General features: G+C 39.0%; 1 protein-coding gene across 2 annotated transcripts in view; it reads left to right on the plus strand.

Moving 5' to 3' along the window:
* LOC127575949 (ubiquitin carboxyl-terminal hydrolase 35-like) overlaps nt 1–25,960 on the plus strand; it is a 54,403-nt gene extending 28,443 nt beyond the window's left edge. Inside the window, exons 9-12 of one of the 2 annotated variants that reach the window (XM_052026217.1) lie at nt 5,668–5,761; nt 12,753–12,859; nt 17,758–19,009; nt 22,464–25,960. In XM_052026217.1, coding sequence (XP_051882177.1) covers nt 5,668–5,761; nt 12,753–12,859; nt 17,758–19,009; nt 22,464–22,631 — 1,621 coding nt within the window. In that variant the 3' untranslated portion in view covers nt 22,632–25,960. The remainder of the gene's footprint in view (nt 1–5,667; nt 5,762–12,752; nt 12,860–17,757; nt 19,010–22,463) is intronic. The other variant, XM_052026218.1, reaches the window with a different exon arrangement.
* The last annotated feature ends 212 nt before the right edge of the window (nt 25,961–26,172 follow it).

Raw genomic sequence — 26,172 nt, forward strand, 5'->3', positions numbered from 1 at the left:
TCCATTGGCACAACAACATGGGCTGAAGGGCCTGTACTATGCTGTGCTGTTCTGTGGCCTAACTCTGTATACCAGCTTCTATGTAATATCTTTGGTTACCATAACTTCAAATCAGAGGCTGAATGGATTTAACTATTATATGGAACATAGAATAGTATAGCACAGAACAGGCCCTTTGGCCCACAATGTCTGTGCTGAACATGATGCTGAATTCAACTAAATAGCTTCTGCCTGTATATCGTCCATATCCCTCTATTCTCTGCATATTCATGTGTCAATCTAACAACCTCTCAAACACCACAATCATATCTGCTTCCACCACTATCCCTGGCAGCCCATTACAGGCACCTACAACTGTTTATGATAAAATAAACTTGCCCTGCACATCACCTTTTAAACCTTTACCTCCTCACCTTAAGTGCATGACCTCTAGTATTTGTCACTTCTATTCTTGGGGGAGGAGGGGGGAGAGATTCTGATTGTGTACCTACTTATACCTCTCATAATTTTATAAACTTCTATTGGGTCTCCCCCTCACCTACCTCTGCTCCAGAGAAAACAGCCCTAGTTTGTCCAACATCTTGTAGCTCATACCCTCTAATCTAGGCAGCATTCAGGTAAACCTCTTCTGCACTCTGCAAAGCCTCCATGTGCTTGCTGTAATGGGGCAACCAGAATTGCACACCACTCTCCAAATGTGGCCCAACATGTCTTCCTTGCTGTTATATTCTGTGCCCTGACCAATGAAGGTGCACATGCCATATGCTGCCTTTTATCATCCTACCTACTTGTGTGACCACTTTCTGTGAGCTATGGACTTGGAGCCCAAAATCCCTCTGTACTTTTGATCTAGCATTCTGTCTGCAGAGAATTCCAGACTTCCACTGTCCTCTGTTATTGGAAGAGTTTCTTAACTTCATTCCCGAAAACCTGATTTATAATGTTTAGATTCTTTCCCCTAATAATACTACTATGAAAATGGGTTTGCTCTGTTTCCATGATATTGAGTGAAACTTTGAGCAATCCCTCCGACTACTTAATTTCCAGTTAGTACATTCCCAATTTCTACAATCTAGCCTGAATTTAACCCATGGTAAACGGGAACAATTTCATTTGGAAGTACGTCTTTCCCAAGATGTGATGCTCAAAACTGCTCATGTACTCTGTGATCTAAATCCAGTTATTAGTTTTCAAAGGGTGCACATCATTCCTGAATTGCTTTTTCTTGTACAATATATTTGTAAATGTAATGAATAGAATTGTTTGTGCTTAAAAACCTGTTAGGCAAGTTTCACACTTGGAGATGTGGATTGGTTAAGTTGGCATAAACACTCCAGTAAGCTTTTGAGAAAATGAAGTTAGAATTGGGGTTGTAACTTGCTAAAACAGGATATATGAGTGACTGATGTGAGAGGGAACAATCTACGTTGGGCTACCATGAAGACTAAAGGGTGGTCGGCTACTTTTGGAGTGTGGTTAAGCAAGTGAGAAGTAAGCATGGAGGGTGGATGGGAGAGAAAGATAGGTTCGGGCATGGGAGAGGATAGGATCTAGTGCATTGGAAGATGGAGAGATAAACATGTTATTTGGGTGAATGAGACATGGATTTTCAAAGAGCTAAGGAGATGAGTTAAAGTGAGCTGCTTGAAGAAAATGAAAGTACCAAAGGAATAAGAAGGGCAACCAGATGAGATGGCAGTAATGACCAAATCACTCTAACAATTTAGCATTGTGATTGGTGAAAAATTTTTGTCAAATGGACAATGTCAGAAGCCAAGATAATGCCACATAATCTGGAGAGGCCTTGATCTTCACTTGGACTGAACAAGTTGAATGTCAGAAATGGTTTAGAGGATGATTCAAAAACTTGTATTATTAAGAAAACGACCACATGGAGTCAATAAGCTAGAGGCTGGGTTAATGAGTAATCTTTATATTAAGTGATCCCTGAGAAGATGTATTACAGAATTTTTGTATGATGTTCAAAGGGGCACGGATCAGTGAAAGGTTTACCATTGGATAATTAATGACAAACATTTGGAGAACTGAAGTACTCAAGTCTCAGGAAATGTACATCTCATTGAGAAATAAAGCTCCAAGAAAATTGATCCATCCATGCTTAACTAAGGAGACTATGCTATTGGTAGTAGAAATGAAAAGAAACCAGATCGTGACCTGCACCTGCACCTCGCCTGAGCTGGATGTGGAGAGTACATCTTGTTGATCCTCTGCACCTTGGAGTCTGGCAAGGACTTATCAGCTGAGACTCTCCCTCTGGTAGGAGACTGAAGAAGACCTGGTGCTGACAGCATTTGACTGAATACATAGTTGCCACCTTGGAAGTCCCTTTCAAAAAGCACATAATATTAACTTAAATATATTCTTCTTTGTTCCTAGATTTCAATCCAGGATATTCCTCCTCAACATCTGGGAATACCACTGCTTTATTCTCAAGGGTTTTCAAGATAGGCAATGATGGACATTGGAAATTGGCCAGTTAGCACTACTGCATCCAGTGAATTTTGAGGTGGTGGAGGGGGAATAGGTTTGCAGAAGGAAGATATGGCAAGCAATAAGAAAGGCAAATGGCTTGTTGGCTCTTGATGCAGAGTTTAAGGAAATCTTCCTGCAATTGTTACTGAGCTTTAATGAAATCTCATTGGAGCATCGGATAGTTTTGGTTTCTGTGCCTTGGGAAGGATGTATTTGTCTTGAGATATATAAGTGACTTGGACAATCAGTAAGTTTGTGGATGACACAAAAATTAGTGGTGAAGAAAGCTGTCAAAGGATATAGCAGGATGCAGATCAGTTGCAGATATGGGTGGAGAAATGACAAATGGAGTTTAGTCTGGACAAATGTGAGGTGTTGTATTTAGGTGGTCAAATGTAAGGGGAGAGTATACAGTAAATGGCAGGACCATTGGGTGCATTGATGTAAAGAGGGATATTGGTGTCGAAGTCTATGGGTCCCTGAAAATGGCAATGCAAGTAGATAGGATCTTAAAGAAGGCATATGGCATGCTTGCCTTCATCAGTTGGGACATTGAGTACGAGAGTCGGGAAGTCTTGTTGCAGCAATATAAATCTTCGGTTTAGCTACATTTGGAGTATTGTGTGCAGTTCTGGTCACCCCCATTACAAGAAAGATGTGGAAGCTTTGGAGAGGGTGCAGGAGAGGTTTACTAGGATTTTGCTGGCCTAGAGAGCATTAGCTATAAAGGAGTTGAACAGACTTGGGTTCTTTTCTCCGGAGCATTGCAGGCTGAGGTGAGACCTGATAGAGGTGTATAAAATTGAGAGGCGCATATAGGCTAGGTGGTCAGAATCTTTTTCCCAGGGTAGAAATGTCAAACATGAGGACATGCATTTAAGGTGAGAGTGGGAAAGTTTAAAGGAGATGTGTAGGGTAATTTTTTTTTAAGAGTGGTGGGTACCTGGAACATGCTGCCAAGCAGTGTGGTGGAAGCAGACCCAATAGTGGTGTTTAGGAGGCTTTTGAGGCATGTGAGCATTGCAGGGTATGGAGGGATATGGATCATGTGCAGGCTGATAGGTCCAGTTTATTTTTGCATCATGGTCAGTATAGATGCTGAAGGGCTTATTCCTGTGCTCTTCTGTTCTACATACATTACGAGTCAGTGCAACATGGGTTCAATGATTCCTGGAGAGCTTGATGGCTGAGAAGCATTGGATTGGAATAGAAAAGGGGTATAAAGCTTTTTGGGAAGAATTGAAGAAACATTATAACTGAAAGGGAAGGTAAAGCCATATTCAAGGGGGTGAAATGAAAGCAAAGGAGCCAAAATGTGCATGTAAGCATAAAATATTCCTGGGTTACATGGGACAGCAGAGTTTTATTAACAGGGAAAGTATTGCATTTTTAAATTCAAATGTCCTTTTACATGCAAACATTTAAGGAAAAATGTGATTATTTAGAAAAAAAATCAAAAGGTGAATTGTTTAACAATTTCATATTGTTGTTTCCTAATGCATGAAAATTGGTCAAGATGATATTTTCTCCCTAGTTTAGGACGTACACTCGCAGTGGGTAAACCAGTTTGGAGCACTATTGGAAAATTCCTTGCCTAAACAGTCCAGCTAGATTAAGAAACTTGAATTTCATCATTTTGTAGTACTGCATGTAGTTGCAATACTGGGAAATATTATTGCATAAGTTTTTTCTTTTGAGTCTTTGCCATAATACTTGATTAAAAATCTTGGTTGCCACCTAGATGAAAAACACTGATGCTGGAGGAACTCAGCAGGCCAGGTGGCATCCATGGAGAAAAGCAGGTGGCCAATGTTTCAGGTCAGGACCCTTCTTCAGGACTGAAGACTGGAAAAGAGAAAGCCTGACATATAGGAGGGAAAAGCAGTGCAGGGATAAGTGGACAAAATAGGGGAGGCAGGATGGGCACAAGGTGGTGATGGGTAGACACAGGTAAGAGATGGTGATGTACAGGTGAAGAGGGGAGAGCAGATCCACTGGGGGATGGGTCAAAGGTAAGGAGGGGGGGGGGGAAGCCTAGAAAGAGGCTATGAAAGGGAAGAAAAGATGTGGGGTGGGGGGGGGTGGGGTGGTTTACTTAGTGGGAGAACTTAATATTCATGCTGTTAGGCTGCAATTTTCCAAGATGGAAAATGAGGTGTTGTTCCTCCAGTTTGCACTTGGAATTCTCCTGGCAGTGGAGGAGGCAGAGGACTGATATATCTGTGATGGAGGTGGGGGGGGGGGGGGGGGGGAAGAATTGAAGTGACTAGCAATGGGGAGATGCAGATCACAGTTACAGACAGAGTGCAAGTGTTCTGTGAAACATCACCTAGTCTGTGTTTGGTCTCTCCAATGCAGAGGAGGCCACACTTGGAGCACCGAATGCAATAGATGATATTAAGGGAGGTGTAGGTGAATCTGTCTTGCCTAAAATGACTGTTTGGGTCCCTGGATGGAGGTGGTGTAGGGGCAGGTGTTGCACCTATGGCAGGGGCAGTGGAAAGCTCCAGGATTGGTGGGGGGGGGGGTGGGTGGGGGTGTGGAGGAGTGAAGTAGGATGTTGCAGAGAGCAGTCCCTGCAAAAAGCAGAAAGGGATGGGGAGGGGAAGATGTTCTAGGTAGTGGGGTCCTGTTGGAGATGGCAGAAGTAGCAGAGAATGATGTGTTGGGTGCATAGGCTGGTGGGATGAAATGTGAGGATAAGAGGGACACTGTCCCTGTTGGGTCTGGGAGGTGTGGGGGTGAGAGCAGAAGTGCAGGAAATGGCAGAGATACTGGTGCCACCTGGAGTCTGGCTTAAGAAGGGAAACATTAGCAACTTTGTACAGTGTTACCAAATTCTTGAGTTGATACTTAGAAATACCATTAATTCAGCAAAGAGTTACAGAGTGAACTTGCACTAGTGTCTCAAGAAATGAGAGCATGTTTTTAAATAACATTGAATATTTTTGTTTTTTATTTGTATTCCTCTTGCTAAATATCAGCACCTTCCAGGCTTGCTGAATTGAACACTTCTTCCACAGCAGTGTCATTTGATTTATTTGGCTTCACTTTTGCTGGGAAATGTGGATCTCTATTAAATGAGCTCAGAATTGTGAAGATCTGGTTCATAGACCTGATTGCATGTTGCACCTGCTCTTGTCAATCTAACCAAAATTTGTGCTCCCTTTCTAGCTTCAGGCATGCTGTAATGCTACTCAAGGAGAGTGATTCACAGTCATTAATGATGAAACTTCAATGGTTATTTGCTTTCCTGGAGCACAGTCAGGTATGGTTTCCACTTTGCTTAAACACTGGTGTTTTGGGTTGGGAGCTTTTTATAGTTTATGTAGCTTGATTCAAAAGGCGATCTGTGGTACTATTCTGAATGTTGAGCTGTATATTGATAGGCACTGGAATTCAGAAATTGTATGAATAGGGATTTGAAAATCAGATGTGCAGAGAGGTAAAAGGCTTTTTATTTCATTTGATATAAATGTACTTGCCTGTAGATTAGATTGTGGCATGGGGGAGCAAGGATATACCTGAATGTTCTATTGTTAATTAAGTTGTGCAAATATATTGGCATACAGGGGCTCATTAGGATATAGATGACCTGACTTGTGAAAAGTCTGACTTTCTGGAAATTCTCCATACTTTTTTAAAAAGCATTTTCAAGCTGGTATTAATGTTTCATGTTTATTAATGACTAGATACAGTATGTATTCCATTAGTTTAATTATGGGTAATGTGAGGGTCATTTCTTTATTAAAGAAATCATGGAAAGTATGTTGAGTGATTTCTTTTTTTAATATATGCTATAGGTAGCTGTAGAAAACAAATGTTACTGACTTGTGGAGAAATTGACTTGCAGACCATTTGCAGGAATGGAGCCCCTGCGTAACCCAGGTGCTGCTTGTGTTCTTTTGAACTATGACAACTTCATTTTTCTAATCAATTTTCTAAACCTTTTTGGTAATTTGATTATTGGTTTATTAAGTACATATCCTTTCCCCCTAATATGGTACTTACTAGAAATTTAGGCTGGATGGAGATGGAAGAAAATGAAACTGTACCAGTGATTGAGGTATTAAAATAGTGCCTAATATATACAAGAGTGGGCCACCTTGGACTGACTTCTGTTGGCACCAGTGTCCTACAGTATCCAAAAATATTTACTTTTCCAACCCCTCTTCAGTTTTCCTCAACTGGTTCTTCATCTTGGTGTTAGTTGTTGGAACTCTAGTGTTTTCTTTTGGTGATATTCTGGCCAACTCCTGCATCTGTCTACTACAGATATTATCTGTCTACTAAGAGCATCTGTTTTCCTGCTGTTTGTGGTAATCAAGTATTTTTTTTTTGTATAACTACCCCTATTTAATAGAAGTAACCAAGATTTGCTTGGTGGGTTATAGTGTATGTAGAGACTTAAGTTCTCAAGATTGGTGCTAATAGAAGGGTTGATAGCAAAGATGTATGAATGTGGCAAACTTAGTGGCTGGATTTTTAGAAGCACTTAAATCACAAAACTTTTTCCATCTAAAATTGTTGAAGAAAAAAGATTGAGTATAGATGTGAAGAGGTGACCATCTTCAAAGGGATATAGATGGGTTAAGCAATTATGCAATATGCATGTTTTGAACAGGGAATTGGTTTGTCACCACCCACCCTGACAGCCTCCAATGCAACTGAACCTGTGGTCATCATTGAGGACTTAAGAGCAGTCTTCTGCAGTGAACCTGAGGAAAGCATCTGGCCCAGAAGGTGTCCCTGGCTGTGTCCTCGGATATTGTGCTGATCAGCTGGCAGGGGTATTTGCAGGCATATTTAACCTCTCCCTGCTTCAATCTGAGGTTCTCACCTGTTTTAAGATGACCACTATCATCCCAGTACCTAAGAAAAACAAGGCAACATGCCTTGATAACTACTGACCAATGGCTCTGACATCCTCCATCATGAAGTACTTTGAGAGGTTGGTCATGGCATGCATTAACTCTAGCCTCCCAGAAAACCTCAATTCACTGCAATTCACCTACCATTGAAACAGGTCTACAGCAGATGCCATCTTCCTGGTCCTACACTGATCTCTGGAGCATCTGGACAGTAAAGGCACTGATGTTAGACTATTGTTTATTGACTACAGCTCCACCTTCAATACTATAATTCCAAGCAAACTCGTCATCAAACTCCAAGACTTGGGACTCAACACCTCCCTCTGCAATTGGATCCTTGACTTTCTGACCAACAGACCGCAATCAGCGATGATAGGCAGCAACACCTCCAGCACGATTATTCTGAACACTAGTGCCCCAAAAAGTTCATCCTCAACCTGCTACGGTACTCCTTATGCTCATGACTGCATGGCCATATTCTGCTCTAACTCTATTTACAAGTTTGAAGGTGATACCACTGTAGTGGGCTGTATCTCAAATAACAATGAGTTGGAGTACAGGAAGGAGATGGAGAGCTTAGTGACATGGTGTCCTGACAACAACCTTTCCCTCTGTCAGCAAAACAAAAGAGCTGGCCATCCCTTTTAGGAAAGGGGGCAGTGTACATGCCCCTGTTTACATCAATGGTGCTGAGGGTGAGAGAGTTGAGAGCTTGAAGTTCCTAGGAGTGATCATCACCAATAGCCTGTCCTGGTCCAACTGTGTAGGTGCCATGGTCAAGAAAACTCACCAGCACTTCTACTTCCTCAGGAGGCTAGAGAAATTTGGCATGTTCTCATTGACGCTCACTGACTTTTATCAATGCACCATAGAAAGCATCCTATCAGGATGCATCACAACTTGGTATGGCAACTGCTCTGCCCAGGACCACAAGAAACTGCAGAGAGTTGTGGGCACAGCATATAATGGAAACCAGCTTCCCCTCCATGGACTCCGTCTATACCTCCTCGCTGCCTTAGTGAAGCAGCCAGCATAATAAAAGGCCCTACCCACCTGGGTCATTCTCTCTTCTCCCCTCTCCCATCAGGCAGAAGATATAGGAGTCTGAGATGAACTCTTGACCTTACAATCTACCTTGTTATGTCCTTGCACCTTATTGTCAACTTGCACTGCACTTCCTCTGTAACTGTGACACTTTACTCTGTATTCTGTTACTGCTTTTGCCCTGTACCTCAATGCACTGTATAATGAATTGATCTGTATGAATGGTATGCAAGACAAGTTTTTCACTGTACCTTGGTGCAAGTGACAATAATAAACCAATATGATGTGGATTATAAGGTGAAAATAAGTGTTTAACTTAGTAAGCAATACTTTATATAAGAGGCAAAACTAATAATAATTGGTATACAATGGGATCTGGGCAAGCTGGTGAAACCAGAAAGTACTGCATGCATCAGGAAGGCAGATTGTGGATATTTTATTTAAATAAGATGACGCCATCTATAAATTCACCAATGACACTGCTGGCAGAATCTCTGGCAATGAAGAGGCTTGCAGGAGTGATATAGATTGGCTGGTTGAGTGGTGTCGCAACAACCTTGCACACAACATCCACAAGAACTAGGAATTGATTGTGGACTTCAGGAAGGGGAAGTCAGGAGAATACACACCAGTCTTCATTGAGGGGTTAGTGGTGGAGAGGGTGAGCAGCTTCAAGCTCCTGGGCAGCAACATCTCAGAGGATCTATCTTGGGCCTAACACATTGATGCAATCACAAAGGCATGCCAGTGGCTCTACTTCATTAGGAGTTTGAGGAGATTTGGTATGTCATCAAAGACTGTTGCAAATTTCTACAGATGTATGGTGGAGAGCATTCTGACTGGTTGCATCACTGCCTGGTATGGAGAGTCCAATGTGCAGGATTGAAAGGGGCTGCAGACTCTGCCAGCTCCATGGGCACAACCCTCCCCACTATAGAGGACATCTCCAAGAGGTGGTGCCTCAAGATGGTGACATCCATCATCAATGACTCTCTACCCAGGACATTCCTTCATATGCTGCCTTCATGTTCCTAACATTGGGGAGGAGGTACAGGAACCTGAAGAGCCATACTTAGTTTCAGGAGCAGCTTCTTCCCCTCCACCATCAGATTTCTGAATGGTCCATGAACACTACCTCATTATTCCTATTTTGCACTATTTATTTATTTATTTTTGTAACTTATGATTTTTATGTCTGTCTTGCACTGCTGCTGTAAAATGAATTTCATGACATGTCAGTGATAATAAACCTGATTCTGAATTTATGGTGTAATTGGGCAATCTGCTTTTGGGTCAGGATTATCACTGGTTTGTGACTTTTACATAATATCATGGAGGATATTATGGCATTTTACAAGGAATCATTCTCTTTAACCACTTTTATTTAGAGGCCAGTGGCATGCATATTTGTTACAAGTGTCTGCTCTTGCCTTTTTTGTCTCAAGTTATTCCAAAGTTATAGATCCAGTATTATTGCTTATCCTAGAGTTAAATCTGCATGAGCTGAAATTTCATTCTCAGCATTGGGTCTGCAGCTTGTACTGCATTAACCATTCTGGCTGCCATTTTGATTTGACCTTTTTGAGGGTTCAGAGATTTGGCATCAAGCTTAATCCTGTATTTTTCACAAACAAAAGGCTGATACAAGACCTTCAAATTTGTCAATCATGAAGTCCTGTGGAAGATGCCAGCTTGGTCTGGCTGCCCTCCAATAATAAGGTTCAAAGACATCTTCACACTGAATAAGTTGCAGTTTGTGGTCAACAGAACTAGAGAAGCCAATAGTGTATATAAAATAGCATTTTCTTTAATTATCCAATCTGTGATCTGCCTTTTTCTCATTACTACTATATTGTGACTACAATTAAAGATTCTATCACTTCCAATGCCCAGTGTATTCAACGTGTACTATTGGCTTCTCTAGTTCTGTTGGCCACAAACTACAACTTATTCAGTGTGTAGATGCCTTGAAACCTTATTATTGGAGGGCAGCCAGACCAAGCTAGCATCTTCCACAGGACTTCATGATTGACAAATTTGAAGGTCTTGTTGTTGCTGATTTAACTTTTCTGGATTTGGCAGGCAACTAAGATATTAGTTGTACTGCAAGATGACCTGAAACTGCATTGAGATTTGGACAGAATTTCTTCAGCAGTAGTAAATTGGATTTGGAGGGTATGGGTGAGATATTTTTCCTGATGTAGAGCACAGGGTAATGTTTTGTTTTATACATTTTCTTTTAAAAGAAAGGTAACATTGCTGCCATTTTTCAAGTCTTTTGGAGTCTTCTCAGTTTACTAGATTTGAAGAACACCAAATCAGATGTCTTTGTAGAGGTATGGAAACTGATCCTTTAGTCATTCAAACAAGGCCTTGGCAAGATTGTTATTGCCTTGCCAAGATTGTTATTGCCTTGCCCTCTTCCACCTTCCTGACACACTCTTACCACACTCTTGCCCTCATTAATGGTCTCCCTATTAAAATTGACATGCAATTGTAGAATGGCGTTTTAATCTTCTCTACATGAAGTTAAGCATCTAATATTGTCCTTTTTACATGCTGATGACCATACTAAAGCAAACTGAAGTACTATCATCGCTGGATCTTTTGTAGAAACTTGTTGAAACCTAGAATTTTCACTTAACATTGAGTAGACTAAGGTTCTTTGGTAGCCTCCCTTTAGGCTTGAGTCACATCATGGAGACACAGGCTAAGGACATTGTTGATGTGCTAATGTCATCGGAGACTCTGCATGGGTTTCAGTGTGCAAATAGTTCTTTTGGGGAAAACTATTTTTACTGATCATGATCTAGGGAAGTATGACCAGGTCCTAGTTTATAATGCAGTCCTAACTTCACATCTGCATGGATGTGAAACCTGTGTGACTGACCAACAGCACAGATTCTGGTAGGTACCACTAATGATGCCTCTGGATGATCTTTCCAGGAAGTGGAAGATCATTGTACCAATAGCTTCACTGAGGACTTGGCAGGGAATGAGTAATGCAGGAATTTGGGGGAAAAGAAACGTGCCGGGGGTGAGGTGTTCTTCAAATGAAAAGGCTAGCTGATTGGTAAGAGAATGAAGTCCCCACCATTGAGGCAATGATGCTTGTGCAGCAACTTTGCTAGATCCAATATTGTATGCAGATGCCATATTCTGGAAGATGAGAATAAACTCTTGACTCCCAGATGGTCAGTGATCCTATGGTTGTTTGGGGTGGGTGGAGATTAAAAATGTGGCACTACGTACTCCAACAGCCATAGCCTGCTTAGAGGGAAATCTTTGCCCTCAAAGCTATAAAGTGAAAGAGGGAAGAAAGGGTCGGGTGGGGAAACCCTGCCAGCAGGCAACTGATCTGAAAGGAAATATCCTTGCCTTTTACAGATTGGTCAAGTTTGATTCTGGAATCTGACTACTGGGTTATCTAGGGATCCACGTGCAGTAGAGATGATCCCTGACTTGCAGGATTGTTGTTGTTGCTGCTGCCAATTCAGAATGTAAACAGTCATTTTCAGATATCTTTTTATCCAGCCAAACTATCTCATCACTGTTTGCTTGGCTTGTATGCTTCCAATAATTTGATCTTTTCCTCCAAACAGCTATCTTATCTGTTATCTTATTTTGAAGGATCTTTCCCTTTTTTGCTGATCGTAAATTCAATCTGTGTTTAAAGACCAGCATTAATCCGTTTGCCAGCTTGCAGAAAGCATGTTCCAGGCTGACTGACCTGTGTTAATGGGTTGAAATTGTTCCCAGTGGGGTCTCTCTTTGAAAATGTGCTTCTTGAGGTGAATTAACTCCTCTTGGACAGGTTCTGGTGTATGTTTTGAATTCCCTTTATTTCTGGAAAATTTCCTTCAGAGGTTGTAAATTTAAAGGAGAAAAGTTACCCACGATGCCATGGATTTGCTAATCCTTTAATTTATTTTCAACCACTTCTGATTTGAATTGTCAAATACATAATTTTTGGGTGGATGATGACCAACAAAAGTCAGTTTGTTTCACCTGATCAGATATGCAACATGAACAGATTAATAGAATGCTGAAGTAAGTATATGCAGTAATCGTTTACTGATCAACTTTAAAGTTTATGTAAGATTTGGTCTACTGAATGTTTTCAGATTATGAATATTCTACTACCAATAATGTTTATGCATGCTTGTGTATCTTTTGTAGATGGAAAAGGAAGGATATTGGATTAGCTGCTTAGTCATATAATTTATTCTTGTGACTAATTGTGCGACTGGAACATAAATTTAAAGGAACACACATCTTAACAACTTATGGATCTCCTTGGCTCTAGTAGAAATAATTTTTTTCCTTTCTGTTTTGCATACGTAGAGACCTGCCATCTCTCCCAGTAGTTTCTTGAAAGCTTCATCTCCTCCATGGTTTAATCAAGGGGCGCAACAAGACTGTTCAGAGTATTTAAGATATCTATTGGACAGGTTAGTTGAAGACTCATTTTAAGTGTTCCTTTCTTTGCCTGGTGTGCATCTGATTTACACTATCAATCCATGATGACCACATTTTTGATTTTTATTTGTCACTTAATGGTTGTAGTTGATCTTCTCTTGAATATAAACAGCAATTTCAACTTTCTGCTGTTTGGTTATAAGTTCTAATTGTAAATGAGTATCTTAAGCTCATTGTACTTGGTAATCATTCACCTGTAGTTTCCTTCTCCAGTTCTCCCAGTGGCAACCAGCTGTGGCTAGACTTTCAAGTCTTTTTTTCCATCTAAGTGAGTCTCTCTCAAATTGTTATCTTATCCTGACAGATCTAAAGAAAAGGGGTAAATCTGTCTTCTAATTTGTCCTGTTTCTAAAGACGGGGATACCATTTTTTTGGGTTGAAATTTGTAAACTTTCAGGAAAACTCATACTTTTAAAATTGTCCCTTTTTTCCCCACTTTTAATGTTCTCCTATTTATTCTCCTTTTTTTAAACTAAACTAGCAACAGACTTTTCCCCTAATTGCAAGCCTACTTTACCTGCCAATCCCCATGTTTACTTATTGTATTGCCTTGTTGTCTTGATCTTTATCTGAAAGATTTAGCTGTATCAATATGATTGCCTGCAAAGCTTTGTGTCATGCTCTTGAGCAAAACTGTTTGCTCTGTAGTGGATGTTAGCTGTTGTGTAGCATTTATGTGCATGGTGTCACTAACTTTTGAAGTCTCTATTGCTTTTATTATTGCTGTCACCAGCAGGTAGTACTGGTCTCTGCTACTGTTCACCTTTCACTTCCTTCCCTTTGCTTCTATGTCCATTCTCTTGCCCCATCGAGTTTAGTTTTGCAGGAAAAATATTTAATCTCCTTTTGCGCATCTTCATTTTGCCTCTACCCCCTATGTGCTCTACGTTCCTTCCATTGTATTCCTCCCCTTAATCCCCTTTAGCCAGCTTCTCTTGGGAGATGAGGGTGAACTATCATCTTTATGATGCTATGAAAAGTTGTTACTTTGGTTCATACAAAATTTTATACTGAACATGTAGAAAATCTAGTCCTGGCTGTGTCCTATGCAATTAATTAGATTAAGATCTAATTGTTTGAACAAGCTGAGCTTAGTATTCCCTTTACCACCACATTTGCAAGGGCCTCTTGTAAACTACATGTTTGTAGCAGAAAATCTATCTGAAATTGACTTTAGTATTGAAGCTAATGTCAATCATTGCTAGTCATCTGTATTGGTAGAGGAAAGAAATGAAAATATTAGTAGGAATGAAAATAAAGGGACTGAAGGGTAGGTGAATAAAATAGTAAGGTGGGGGGGGGGGGGGGGGGGGAGGAGGAGTGAAATAGGACCTAATGTAAGAAAGGGCATGAGTAACTCCATTTTTGATTAAATGAATCTTCTGTTTGGGAGAAGGACACATCTGTACCATTACATTTTGTATTTGTCATGGGCCTCTTAATTTAAGATATCAGAAGATGGGAAATGAGTAATGTGGGAATTAGGAGACAAGATTCCCTCAAGTAGAGGGAGATATTGAGAGTTGGTTGGTTGATGGCAGAAAATGAACCTCCTATTTTTGGACAAAAATTAGTTTAGAATAGGTGGAAAGAATCAGCAAGATATTAAAGTGACTGTCATTGTGAATGCTAAGCAAGTGTGGCCTTTTTAAGGACAAGTGAAATCTGATGTGACTGTCACAAGCTTTGGTCAGGGGGTTTTGCTCTGCTAGAGAAGCTTTTAGATTTTACATTCACTTCCAAAAAAATAATGGTGTGCTCATTTGGGATCTCTGCATCTTAAATGGAAGAAAATGTACTGATATATCACATTACTGCAGATCATCTGGGTGGTTCTGTCTCATTAGCTGGCAGGCATCAGTCAATTTGAGTTGTAGTTAATCCAATACCTATTGGTGCAGGAGCTACCAGTTTAGTGTTCTGATATCAGCTTGCTGGTCTTTCAAAATAAAAAATTTGGTTTCTCTGGAGCAGGAAGAAATTTCAGTCTGGATAACTGCTTGTCTGGACATCATGGAAATCTGATGGAATTAGTTCGGGCTATGACTGCAATCCTTCATAATAAAAGGAGATCATAGTTGCATCCTTTGCAGAATCTATTCTTGAAAGTAATTTAATTCCAAAACAAAAGACTTTGGGAATTTACTGTACAAACTGATTTATGTAATTATGTTGTACATGATGCAAAGTGACAGTGTAAATTTTCAGAAGCCAGTAAACATATTAGCCAGTTCTCTGCCTTAATACAAACCAGTTCACATCTTGCAGTGCCATATTATTTGAAACTAGTCACCACGTAGCTGGCAGATGAAGCATACAGAATGATGAAAGTTGCTTAAATTTATACTTTTCATTCCTTTTTAATTATATTGCCCTGTAACTTTGTTATAAGAGGTAAAAATAAAATTAAAACTCATCTAGTTAGCAGATGAATCAATAAAAGAAACCATATTGTGACTGTGAGTCACTAGAGGCACTGAAGCTGATAGATATAAAAGGTCTTTATTCGTCACACAGGCCTATTACTTAAACACGGACGATAACTGCAACTACAGTTTCAGTGCCTATAGTTACCTACTACATCTTGAATTTGGACTGATAACTTTGCAGATTCTCATTTGCAATGGGACCACATCCAAATGGCAGAACTGAGTATTCAAATTCTTGTGACTGGTCTGAGAGGTACTGAGCACAATACCAGACTCCCAAAAATCTCCTTTTGTTAATGTTGAGGGATGGCTCCCTGAATATGCATATAGCTAGAATGTTAATTGACGAAACAGTCATGCCCTGAATTATGTAGCAGGAATATGCCTTTAACAATGTTTTAATACTGGAGATGGCCACTTAATGCCTTCTGATTTCATCATGAGGGTTCCCACAAGAGGATTAACATGAACATTCATCCATTATCTTGCTCTGCATAGTTGCAATGGCACAGAATCCAAATGTCCCACCCCTGTGATTGGTTTAGGTGGCCTTAAACTGGTTCACAATTAAATTCTGCTTGCTTTTTTTATTTGAAGACTGGTTTTTCACTTTAATGCCTTCTAACCACCTAGTTCCAGAATAATCACTAACAGTAATAATGAAAAATTATTTGGGACATAAGTTGAAGACCTAGTTAGTTAAAGCCTTTGCATAGTATCCATGCAGTGGCGTCACAGTAAATTTGATTGGAAACATCCTACACCCAAGAAATCCATGAAGCCCAATCATTCGCGATCTACATTGAAGGAGACGAAATGTAAAATTTTCAAATTTGCTGATGATGTGAAATTAAATGAGAATGTGGATAGCTTTGAGGATGCAAAAAGTCTTCAGGGTGTATAGATAAGCTGAGTACTCTCAACTGGGCAGAAGGGGTATAATGGAAGAAAAATACAAAGTTACCCACTTAAGCAGGAAAAACAGAATTGCTAAATACTTTTTGCAATGAAATTGGAGAAAGCTGTTCAAGGAGTGTCCTTGTTCATAATGTGCATATGTTGTGCTCATTGATGCATTTATTATTACCATGTAAACTGTTTACTGAGCTTCATGTGAACAAGGAATTTCATTGTACCCAGATGTATACAACAATAAATTGGTTAATCAAATCTGACAGACAGTTTGAAGCAGCTCTTGCAATGAAAACAGTATTTGCTTTTATTGCAAGAGCTTTTGAGTACAAGAATAGGGATGTCTTGCCCATTATCTTTTGGACCCCCCCCCCCCCCCCCCCCCCCCAAGTATGGTGTACAATTCTGATTTCTTACTAAGAGGGACATACTTGCTATATAAAAAAAAAATGCAGTGAAGGTTCACCAGAGTGGTTCCAAGAATAACTGGTTGGTCATACAAAGAAAGATTGAATAGTTTAGAAGTCTATTTTCTATTTTAGAAGAATGAAAGGTGACATTGGAGGCTTAACAAGAAGGATGTTTCACCTGTCTAAGCAATCTAGAGGGATGTGTTTTTGGGGGGGGGTGGTGGGTGTGCGCGGCTGCTCACAGCCTCCAGATTCTGGGATTTGGCACTGAAAGATTTCTTCACATGGAGGTTAGTTAATTCTTTGGAATTCTCTACCCAAGAGGACTGGAGGCATGCTCATTGTATTCAAGAGATTAGATTTCTGGATATTAAGAGAATACAGGAATAAAGTGATGGGCAGGAAAGTAGCGAGGTATAAATTACCTACTCCTGTTCCCATTTCTTATTCTATTCATCCAGTTGGGTTTCCCTCTGAAATGTGGCAGATTATTTGTGTCCGTGTGCATTGGATGATCTTGGATGCTGGAAATCTCAAACTTGAAACAAAATGCTGGAAATGCTCATCAGATCAGACAGCACTTGCAAAAGGAAAAAGTCAACATCTCTGATCAAATGCCCTTCATCAGACCTGAAGTGTTAACTCCATTTCTCCTGTAGGTGTGTCCTGCCTTTTGAGTGTTTCCAGCATTTTTTTTGTTTTTGTATCATGCCTGTGCTCGCAAATTCAAATATTTTACTTGAAAACATACAGAATTATTAAACTTCAAATTTTGATGGCTATATTTTGTATCGTAGCAGGTGGATTAAATTTTGAAGCATTAATGCCCTTAATGTCGTCATTTATTTTGCCATGGATAGACTATTTAAATTTGCTTTTGACCTGCTGTGCTTGGGGTGGAAATGGTGTTTGTCTGTCTTCTGTTAAATCATCAGAAGAGCTAATTAATAAGTAATCATAACTGTCTAAAATTATATTGTAGTTGTAATTCATTTGTATTTGCTGTTCCAAGTTTGTAATGTCTAGAACTAAGTTTGGGTTCTTAACCGGAAGGTTAATTGATATCATGAAATTGCCAACCCTATTTTTTATAGCTAAATATTTAATTTTATTTTCAAGGCTACATGAAGAAGAGAAGACTAGGAAAGGAACTTCATATGGACAGAGACATTCAGGCATTGAAACTCGTATAGAAGGTCAAGATCCAGGGAAAACATTAATAGAAAGAATGTTTGGTGGGAAGATGGTGACTAGGATCCTTTGTCATTGTTGTTGTAATGTTTCCTTCCGAGAGGAAGCTTTTACAGATCTTTCCCTTGCATTTCCACCACCTAACAAGGTTCTACAAAGGTGTGATCATTCAACTGACCCTAATATTACAATGAAGATTACTGGTGCAGATAATTTGGCATCACAAGTTGAGCAACAACACATGACTGCTAAATCTCCAAATAAACAGACACAAACAAAACCTAAAGAGCCTTCATTGCGAATGGTACCATCTGAAATAATGGGTTCCCATGGAAAAGGAAAGAAGGAAGATCCTTCATCTAGAGTAATGCAAAATTATGATTCCTCTCCATTTAGTTCCATGCTGCGGAATGATTTTGCAGTGGCCTCTGGGGAGAAAGTATGCGACTCAGCAAGTTGTAGATCAGTGTCTGACCTCATTAACTACTTTCTTTCACCAGAAATGCTGTCGGGTGATAACAGATATTACTGTAATAGATGTACCTCATTACAGGAAGCAGAAAAAGTGGTAGAATTAACTGGGAATCCACATTATCTTATCTTGACTTTATTACGATTCTCCTTTGATCTTGTAACTATGAAGCGCAGAAAGATACTGGATAATGTATCTGTTCCTTTAGTCCTTAAACTACCCATTAGGATTGACTCAAAGGATGAACACACAATTCATGGTAAAAATCAACAATGTGAACTGGGAAACTGGAAACCTTTTGCAGAGGATACTACATATTTGTCAATTATATATGACCTCTGTTCTGTAGTGGTGCACTCTGGGATATCTTCTGAAAGTGGACATTACTATTGCTATGCAAGAGAATGTGTGGATGCTAACTCTGTAATTGGCCCAAGTGAAATTTTGGATGCTGAGGGTAGAGCTGATGAAAAATGGTATTTGTATAATGACACCAGAGTTTCATTTTCATCATTTGAATCCATCAGCAATGTTACAAATTACTTTCCCAAAGACACTGCTTATGTGTTGTTCTACAGACAGCGATTAACAAGACAGTCTTGCTCTGATGGTGAACCTGTTTCAGCTAATGTGGGACTGTATGGAGAAGCAGGATTAAACAAAGAGTTGATAGAAGCCATCTCCAGGGACAACATTCAATATTTACAGGTAGGTAATTTAGACTGATGTTAACTTTGAAACTAATTGGTTTACCAAACTTGATTTTAAGGATATTATGACTCTTACCATTTTGCATTAATTTTTGTAAGGCTTCATAACAATTGATAAATCTAGTAGATTACAAATGGAGCTATTTTAGATAAGTCCAGGATGCTGAATGCTGCATTAACTACTTTCTCAACCTGCACTGCTGCTTTCAATAAACTATGCACATAAAACAGTACAGCACAGTACATGTCTGCACTGACCATTAAGCCAGTCTAACTAATACCATCTGCTTGCATGTGGTTTCTATCCCTCTATTCCCTACCTATTCATGTCTGTTTAAATGCCTCAAATGTTGCTATCATATCTTCTGCTACCACCTCCCTTGGAGGCAGCAGGCTCTAGGCACCTACCACTTTAAAAAAAATTTTCCACCTCTCAGTTTAAATTTATGCCCTCTAGTATTTGTCATTTCCACCTTGGGAGAAAGATGCTGACTATCTACCCTATCTACACCTCTTGTAATTTTGTATAGTATTATAATGTTGCCTGTGAGCATCTGACAGTCTAGAGAAAACAAAGTTTGTCCAACCCATTCTCTAGCTAATACACTCTAATCCAGGCAACATCCTGGTGAACCTCTTCTACACCCTCTCCAAAGGCTCCACATCCTTCCTATAGTGTGGTGACTAGAACTGAACATGATACTCCAAATGTGGCCTAACCAGTTTTTTTGTATATGGCTGCAACCTGACTTGCCAGCTTTTGGACTGTCATGACCAATGAAGGCAAGCAAGCCACCCTATCCACTTGTGTTGCCATTTCCAGGGGGCTATGGACTTGCACCCCAAGATCCCTTTGTACATCAGTGCCCTTAAGGGTCCTGCCATTTACTATACATGATCCTCTTGCATTTGATCTCCTCCAAAAATACATCACCTCACACTTGTTCAGCTTAAACTCCATCTACCATTTCTTGTCCATATTTCTAACTGGTCTATATCCTTCAACTTTCCTCACTATCCACAACTCCACTAACTTTTGTTGTTTCAATAATCAGACCACCTACACGTCCATCCAAATCACCTTTTTGTGTGATACTTTACAAATAAGAGGATCCAGCACTGACCCTTGCTGAAAACCACTGGTTACAGACCTTCAGTCAGGAAAGCACTCCTCTACCACTACCCTCTGACTTCTATGACTAAGCCAATTTTGTATCCAATTTACCAATTCACTGTGGATCCCATGTAACTTGGTCTTCTGAGCTAGCCTACTATGAGTGACCTTGTCAAATGCTTTATGAAAGCCCATGTAGATAACACTCACTACACTACCTTCAGCAATCATCTTTGTCACCTTCTCAAAACAAAAGCTCAATCAAATGTGTGAGATGGATCTCCACCACATGAAGCCATGCTGACTATCCCAATAAGCCCATGACTAATACCTACATGTCTCCTGTTCTTGTGTTTCTTTTTAAAATTTTGCCCCTCCATTTTTATTGCCTCTTGCCTTCCTACAAAATGTAAAACTTCATTTAATATTTAAATTTCATTTGCTATGCATCTGCCCATTTTGCTCAACTATGCCTTGCTGTCCTTGGTTGCATACACTTTCAAATTTTGTATAATCTACAAACTTGAAGATTTGTGCCATCTATACCAAAGTCCAAATTATTGATGTAAATAAAGCCAGTGATCCCAGTACTCACTGCTGGAAAATTTCACTGTATGCCTGCCTTCTGTATGGAAAACAATCTTTTCACAACTTGTGATTCCTTTTACTTGGCCATCTTTCTATTTGGGCTTCTACAGCCCACAACCTATTCCATGGCCTTCGGTCTTGATGATGGGCCTATTATGTGGAACTACATCAAATGTTTAGGAATACATATACACTGCAACATTTGCCCCTAGTGTATAGATGACTGGTAGCATCTGGGAGCAGTTCATGAGAATGTGAAGAATAATTTTAAAAAAAAAGAGATTAGTTTAACTGGGTGGTTGATCAATGTGGATGCAGAGACACAGCATGGAATAAGTCTCTCAGTGCACTATGATTCTGTAACTATCTCCCCTCCACTTTTTATTTTGCTTACTTCATCAAAAAACCAGTAAGTTAGACACTATTTATCTTTAACAAATCCTTGTTGCTTTTGGCTAACCAATCCATACCTATCCAAATGGCTGCTAAATGTATTCCCAATCTGTTTCACTTGCTCAGATTGTAAAAGGCTAGAGAAAGATAAAGGGAATAATGCCGTTAAGTACATGTTTGTAGATCACAAGTATTTAATTGCAATGCAAAAGTGTCATTAGAACCTCCATATGCCTTTTCAATTAGGATAAACTAGATATGTATAATAATTTGTTTGTTTTACATGCTTTTGTTACTTTTGTTTCTTGAAAGCTTTGATTTATAATATAGTAGATACTTGAATGTATTTTTTTTCTTGGAAGATGTATGTCCTGAATGCCATTGATCAAATTATAACACTTGTTTTCTTGATTCTCCAACCATGTCTACCTTACCAAATCAACCCTACCCTTCAATTTGCTATTGTTGTTAGAATACAGACTAATGTATCCTTTAAAAGACCAGAAAAAAGTACACCTATGAGACAGCAGATGCTGGAATGTGGAGCAACAAACTATTTGCTGGAGGAACTCAGCAGATTGAGCAGCATCTGTTGGTGTTTCCGGTTGAAACCCTGCATCAGGTCAGGGGCTATAAATATAGTATCCTATCCACCAAGCTGGTGTTCCCAAATAAGATGCAAAGCATAATTTCTTCATTGTCTTGCAATCTTCAAGATTAATGGCAACATTTTAGTTGCTTTTGATACCTTCTTCTCTTGATTCGTTAGACTCATCTGGAGTTCTGTGTACTATTCTGAGCAATGCACCTTGGGGTATATTGGCCTTGTAAGGAGTACAGTGGAGATTTTTGAACATGTCAGGGCTCCAGAGGTTAGATTAAGAGTAAAGATTGCATAAACTATGAAAGGAGTAATGGAAACAGTAAAATGGGTTAGGGTCAGTTAGTGTATAAACAAAAGTTGTTGGTTGATGCAGATTTAGTGGCCCAAAGATCCTGTTTCTATGCTGTATCTCCCCATGATTGCCTTTTGTTCATTCTAGTCCAACATTACACCACCACCAGAAATGAGCCTAAAAGCAGTTGGGTATTTCTGGAGGAAAACTAGGAAGCTCTTTTTGTAATATAAGGAAATGTGGCAGCAAATATGTACACAAAGGGCCTGTAAGCAGTACTGATGTGAGGCTTGAGTGGACCACAAGGCATTCCAGCTTCAGGAACTACAGGAAGGCAAACAATTTGGCTAACAGAAAAGTCAAATGTACCAGACAATTAAAGGGCTAAAAAGTGTGGTGGGGGTGGGAGTGTAAGTTATTTAAGATGTGTTAATTGAAAGCATATTAAAACCTTTTCCTAGGAAGAAGAAAAGGAAGCAAGGAAAAGAGCTGACTGTATAACACCTGTTACTATGCCATCATGGTGGAGACGTTTTGATGATGATGAAAATGGTGGTTCTTCTGGAAGTTGTGGCCCAGCTGCTGGAGGAGGAAGTGATTTGGGGTCATTTGGACGTTTGATTTTCTAAGTGTGATTAAGGCCTTCATCCTCTTTACCTCAGATACATTATTTACTTTGTGGTGGTTGCACAACAATCTTTTCGGGGGGTTCAATGGGGATTTGCCTTTATGGTTGCTCAAGTACAGTATATTTGCCTACTACTTGGTAAATTTTTGGATTATGGGATTGTTGAGGAAGCAGCAATTGACATTTTTGTCCAATTGCTCTTTAAAAATACAAAATGCATTTAAACAATGGAGTATAATAAAATTCAACATGTTTGGTAAATGCCGGCTTTCACTTCCAATATAATGTATTTTTCTTTGGAAAACATTACATATCTACTCTGGGGATTTGAGGTATTCATAAATTACCCAATTCATGAAGGTAGCTATAGGCTTTTGCATTTTACTACTGTACAAAAATTTCTTTGAATTTTTTCCTTGCATCAATTGGCTTTAAAGATGGTACCAATTGTTTGGATTCTTGGGGTCAGTGATAGACTGTTAATCTGCTTTAGGATACTTGTAAAGAACTATGGATTCTAATATTGCACTTGGCAGCCTGTCTGGCATAGAGCAACAATCTGCCCACAGTACTCACCCATGCCTCTCTCTCATCATCACTAACTTCGTGCAGACACTTGGAACTTGAAATGAAGCCAACTACTCTCATTGTGGGGGGGGGGGGGGGGGGGGTGGGTGCAGGGGAATCAAAGACTATGGTAATACGCAATCTTGTGTCTGTCATATTTGGCTTTTCACCATGAAGTGGTAGTCCTTTTGTATGGCAGGTAAAGTGTCCAACTATTTGCCTAGAAGTATTAATTTTTGCACTTGAGATTGTTTAGCTTTTGTACAATTATATTGCTTAAATTTTAATTTATTCCAGTTACTAGCAATTTTCAGGAGACTTTCCTGATTAAATTCTGTTTCATGTGCTGCTGTTCTTTTCTATATCCTAAAAAGTTGCATCTTATAGGACCTTTTATAAATGGTCTCTAAGTACTAATATCCATGCTGAATTTTGAACAGTGCAATATTTCTTAAACTTAGTAAATATTGATGATCAGATGAGAGATTTTGCTGGCAAAAATGGAAAGCTGGGGTAGTTAATTTCTGTTGACTTTTGTCCCTTGCATACAAAATGGAATTTTCTCATTTGATTCCTACTTGTAGTACTTTACATCAGTGTCAATGGAGATTATTAAAATCAGAGAAGCATCTTCCCTGTTCTTGGGTCTGGAATGAAGATTGGCCTGACTGATGAAAGATGGGCAAGAAATCTTTCTACAAAAAACAAACTTGTATGAAATCATGGAGTTGGATATGGACATGGCAAAAGAGAATCTCTTCTTGGTCAGAGAAGTGCATCTTTATCTGAATTTTGCATGACTGAGTATTTTTAAAAATGTGTGGGCTTGGGCTGGAGGAAGGGTTATGGGTGGGGAAAATTCTTGATTGAGTTAAACCTTTGTTTGAATTTTTACCTCAAACCAATATGGACAAATTCTGTTATCAGCTCACTGCAATTTGCCTAAATAATGAAAAGTGATCATACTTTGTTCACTTTCACAATACAAAGCCCAATAAGTAACTCAAATCAACAATCAGTGGCTACAAGCTTGGCCCATGTACAAAGAAAAAAAGATATTTGGTGCTGTTCAAATGTAGTTAAGGAGGTATAATCAATGGAATCTTATAGAAAGTCATGTAGGTAAGAATGATTTGAGTCTATAAACTCCTAACTTGTGTTCTTATTGTGCCAGTTTTTAAAATTAATCACTTATTCTGTATACTAATCAAAATGTAGAAATGCAGTTGCACAACTTGATTACAACAAGCACAGCAATAGGTTGAGCATGGTTAGGACAATTTTGAATTTAAGGTTGGATTTTGCTATTCAAGTACAGAAAGAAAAGTAATGCTGAGAATTGTTAAGTAAATTGAATAAAGTTTCTGAAGCAGAGGCTTCTCCAAATAGCTGATTCCTGAAAGATTAGAATTTTGAATTACTGGTCACTGTACATTATGTTGAGGTTCCTTTTTAGTGTGGAAACATAAAGTTGATGTAGCAGATCCAGTATTTTGGTTATTGCTGTATGTACTAGAAATCATTTGAGCTTTCCAATGTATGAACTCTACCTTTTGAACATCATTAGATACTACCAACAGCTCAGACTTGAGTTAAGCTTGCCATCTCTAGAACCTTTCTGTAATTTATCTACAAGATCTTGCAAATTATTTTGCTCTTATTTTCAAAACTAATAACTAGTTGGTCTCGAGGCACTAAGTGATTTTTTAAAAATTATTATTGTGATCTGATTTGATCATTACAATTCGATTGGAGTTTCCCTTTGAATAGCTGCACAAGGTTTACTTGAGAACTGCAGTTGAATCCTCGAGGTGACAAAATCTTAATGTTTCAACTTTATCATAGTTATAGGACTGTCTTTTCCCATCGAAATTTAAGTCTCAAATTTTGCATGTATTTTATGGCTGGGGCATACAATAGGGTAATTTTGAGCTATTTATTTTAAATAGAACAACTGAAATTTGTAATTTTGCCCTTTTTCTGTCATGGATTGCAAGTTGGTTTATAGAAAATGCTAATTTGAACAACTTGCATTTGTCTTCTAAATCAGGTTTGCAATAGAACAATTCTATTCTTTATTTACATTGGATTCTGCACTTTGCCACTGAGCAACTGACTAGAGAAAGCCTACTCTTTTTTTTTGTATTGCGTTTTAAGATCTAATCAACATTTTCAACTAAACTATTTATAAGCCATCACTTGAGTCAATACAGGCAACCCCCAAGTTACGGCTGTTTGAGTAATTAACGAATCACCACCAAAAACATTTGAGATGAAATAAAATCCACTCTTGCTCCCCCCCCCCCCCCCAAACTGTGCAAGGAGTACAACTTTTCCAACCCTAATTTCTTGACATGTGCACTGATGACACAGTATTGTATTTCAGAAAAACTGCAATGAGGAATGTTTTGTAGGAATGCAACCTTGCCTGGCCACAGCCCCCACCCCACACACTGTAACGTGTGGGTTGCCTGTATTAATGTTGTAAAGAAGACTTTTTTTGCTAATAAGTAATTTTCAAAAGTAGCATTAGCTTATAAAGTGAGTGCCATGTTTTATTTACAACAAAAGTAACTTTCTTTGCATCCACATTTTTCTATTATGTGCAAATGAAGTTGGCCATCAAAACATTGCTATCTGAGTTGCATTTATTTTCAATCAGTTATCAACCTGTCCAGAATAATTCAAACTAAAATCATGGTGTATTTATTCAGCAGTGCTAATTATCATTGTGTGAGTAATAGATATCTACAAAAAACTACAATAAACACTGATTATAATGCTTCATCCTTTGTTATTAATTTCTGTCAATTAAGAAATTTTTTTTTGGTGGTTGTGTATATGGGGGGGGAGGGTGGTTGGGGGAAATGGATGCAGTAATAGAAGTTGTGAATAAACTTGACCAATTGCACTTCATAATATTTTAAAGTTGTACCAATTAAGTTTCTATGTGGTTTTAACAAAATTGAATGAAG

This window comes from Pristis pectinata, chromosome 11 (assembly GCF_009764475.1).
Source record: "Pristis pectinata isolate sPriPec2 chromosome 11, sPriPec2.1.pri, whole genome shotgun sequence".
NCBI lineage: Eukaryota > Metazoa > Chordata > Chondrichthyes > Rhinopristiformes > Pristidae > Pristis > Pristis pectinata.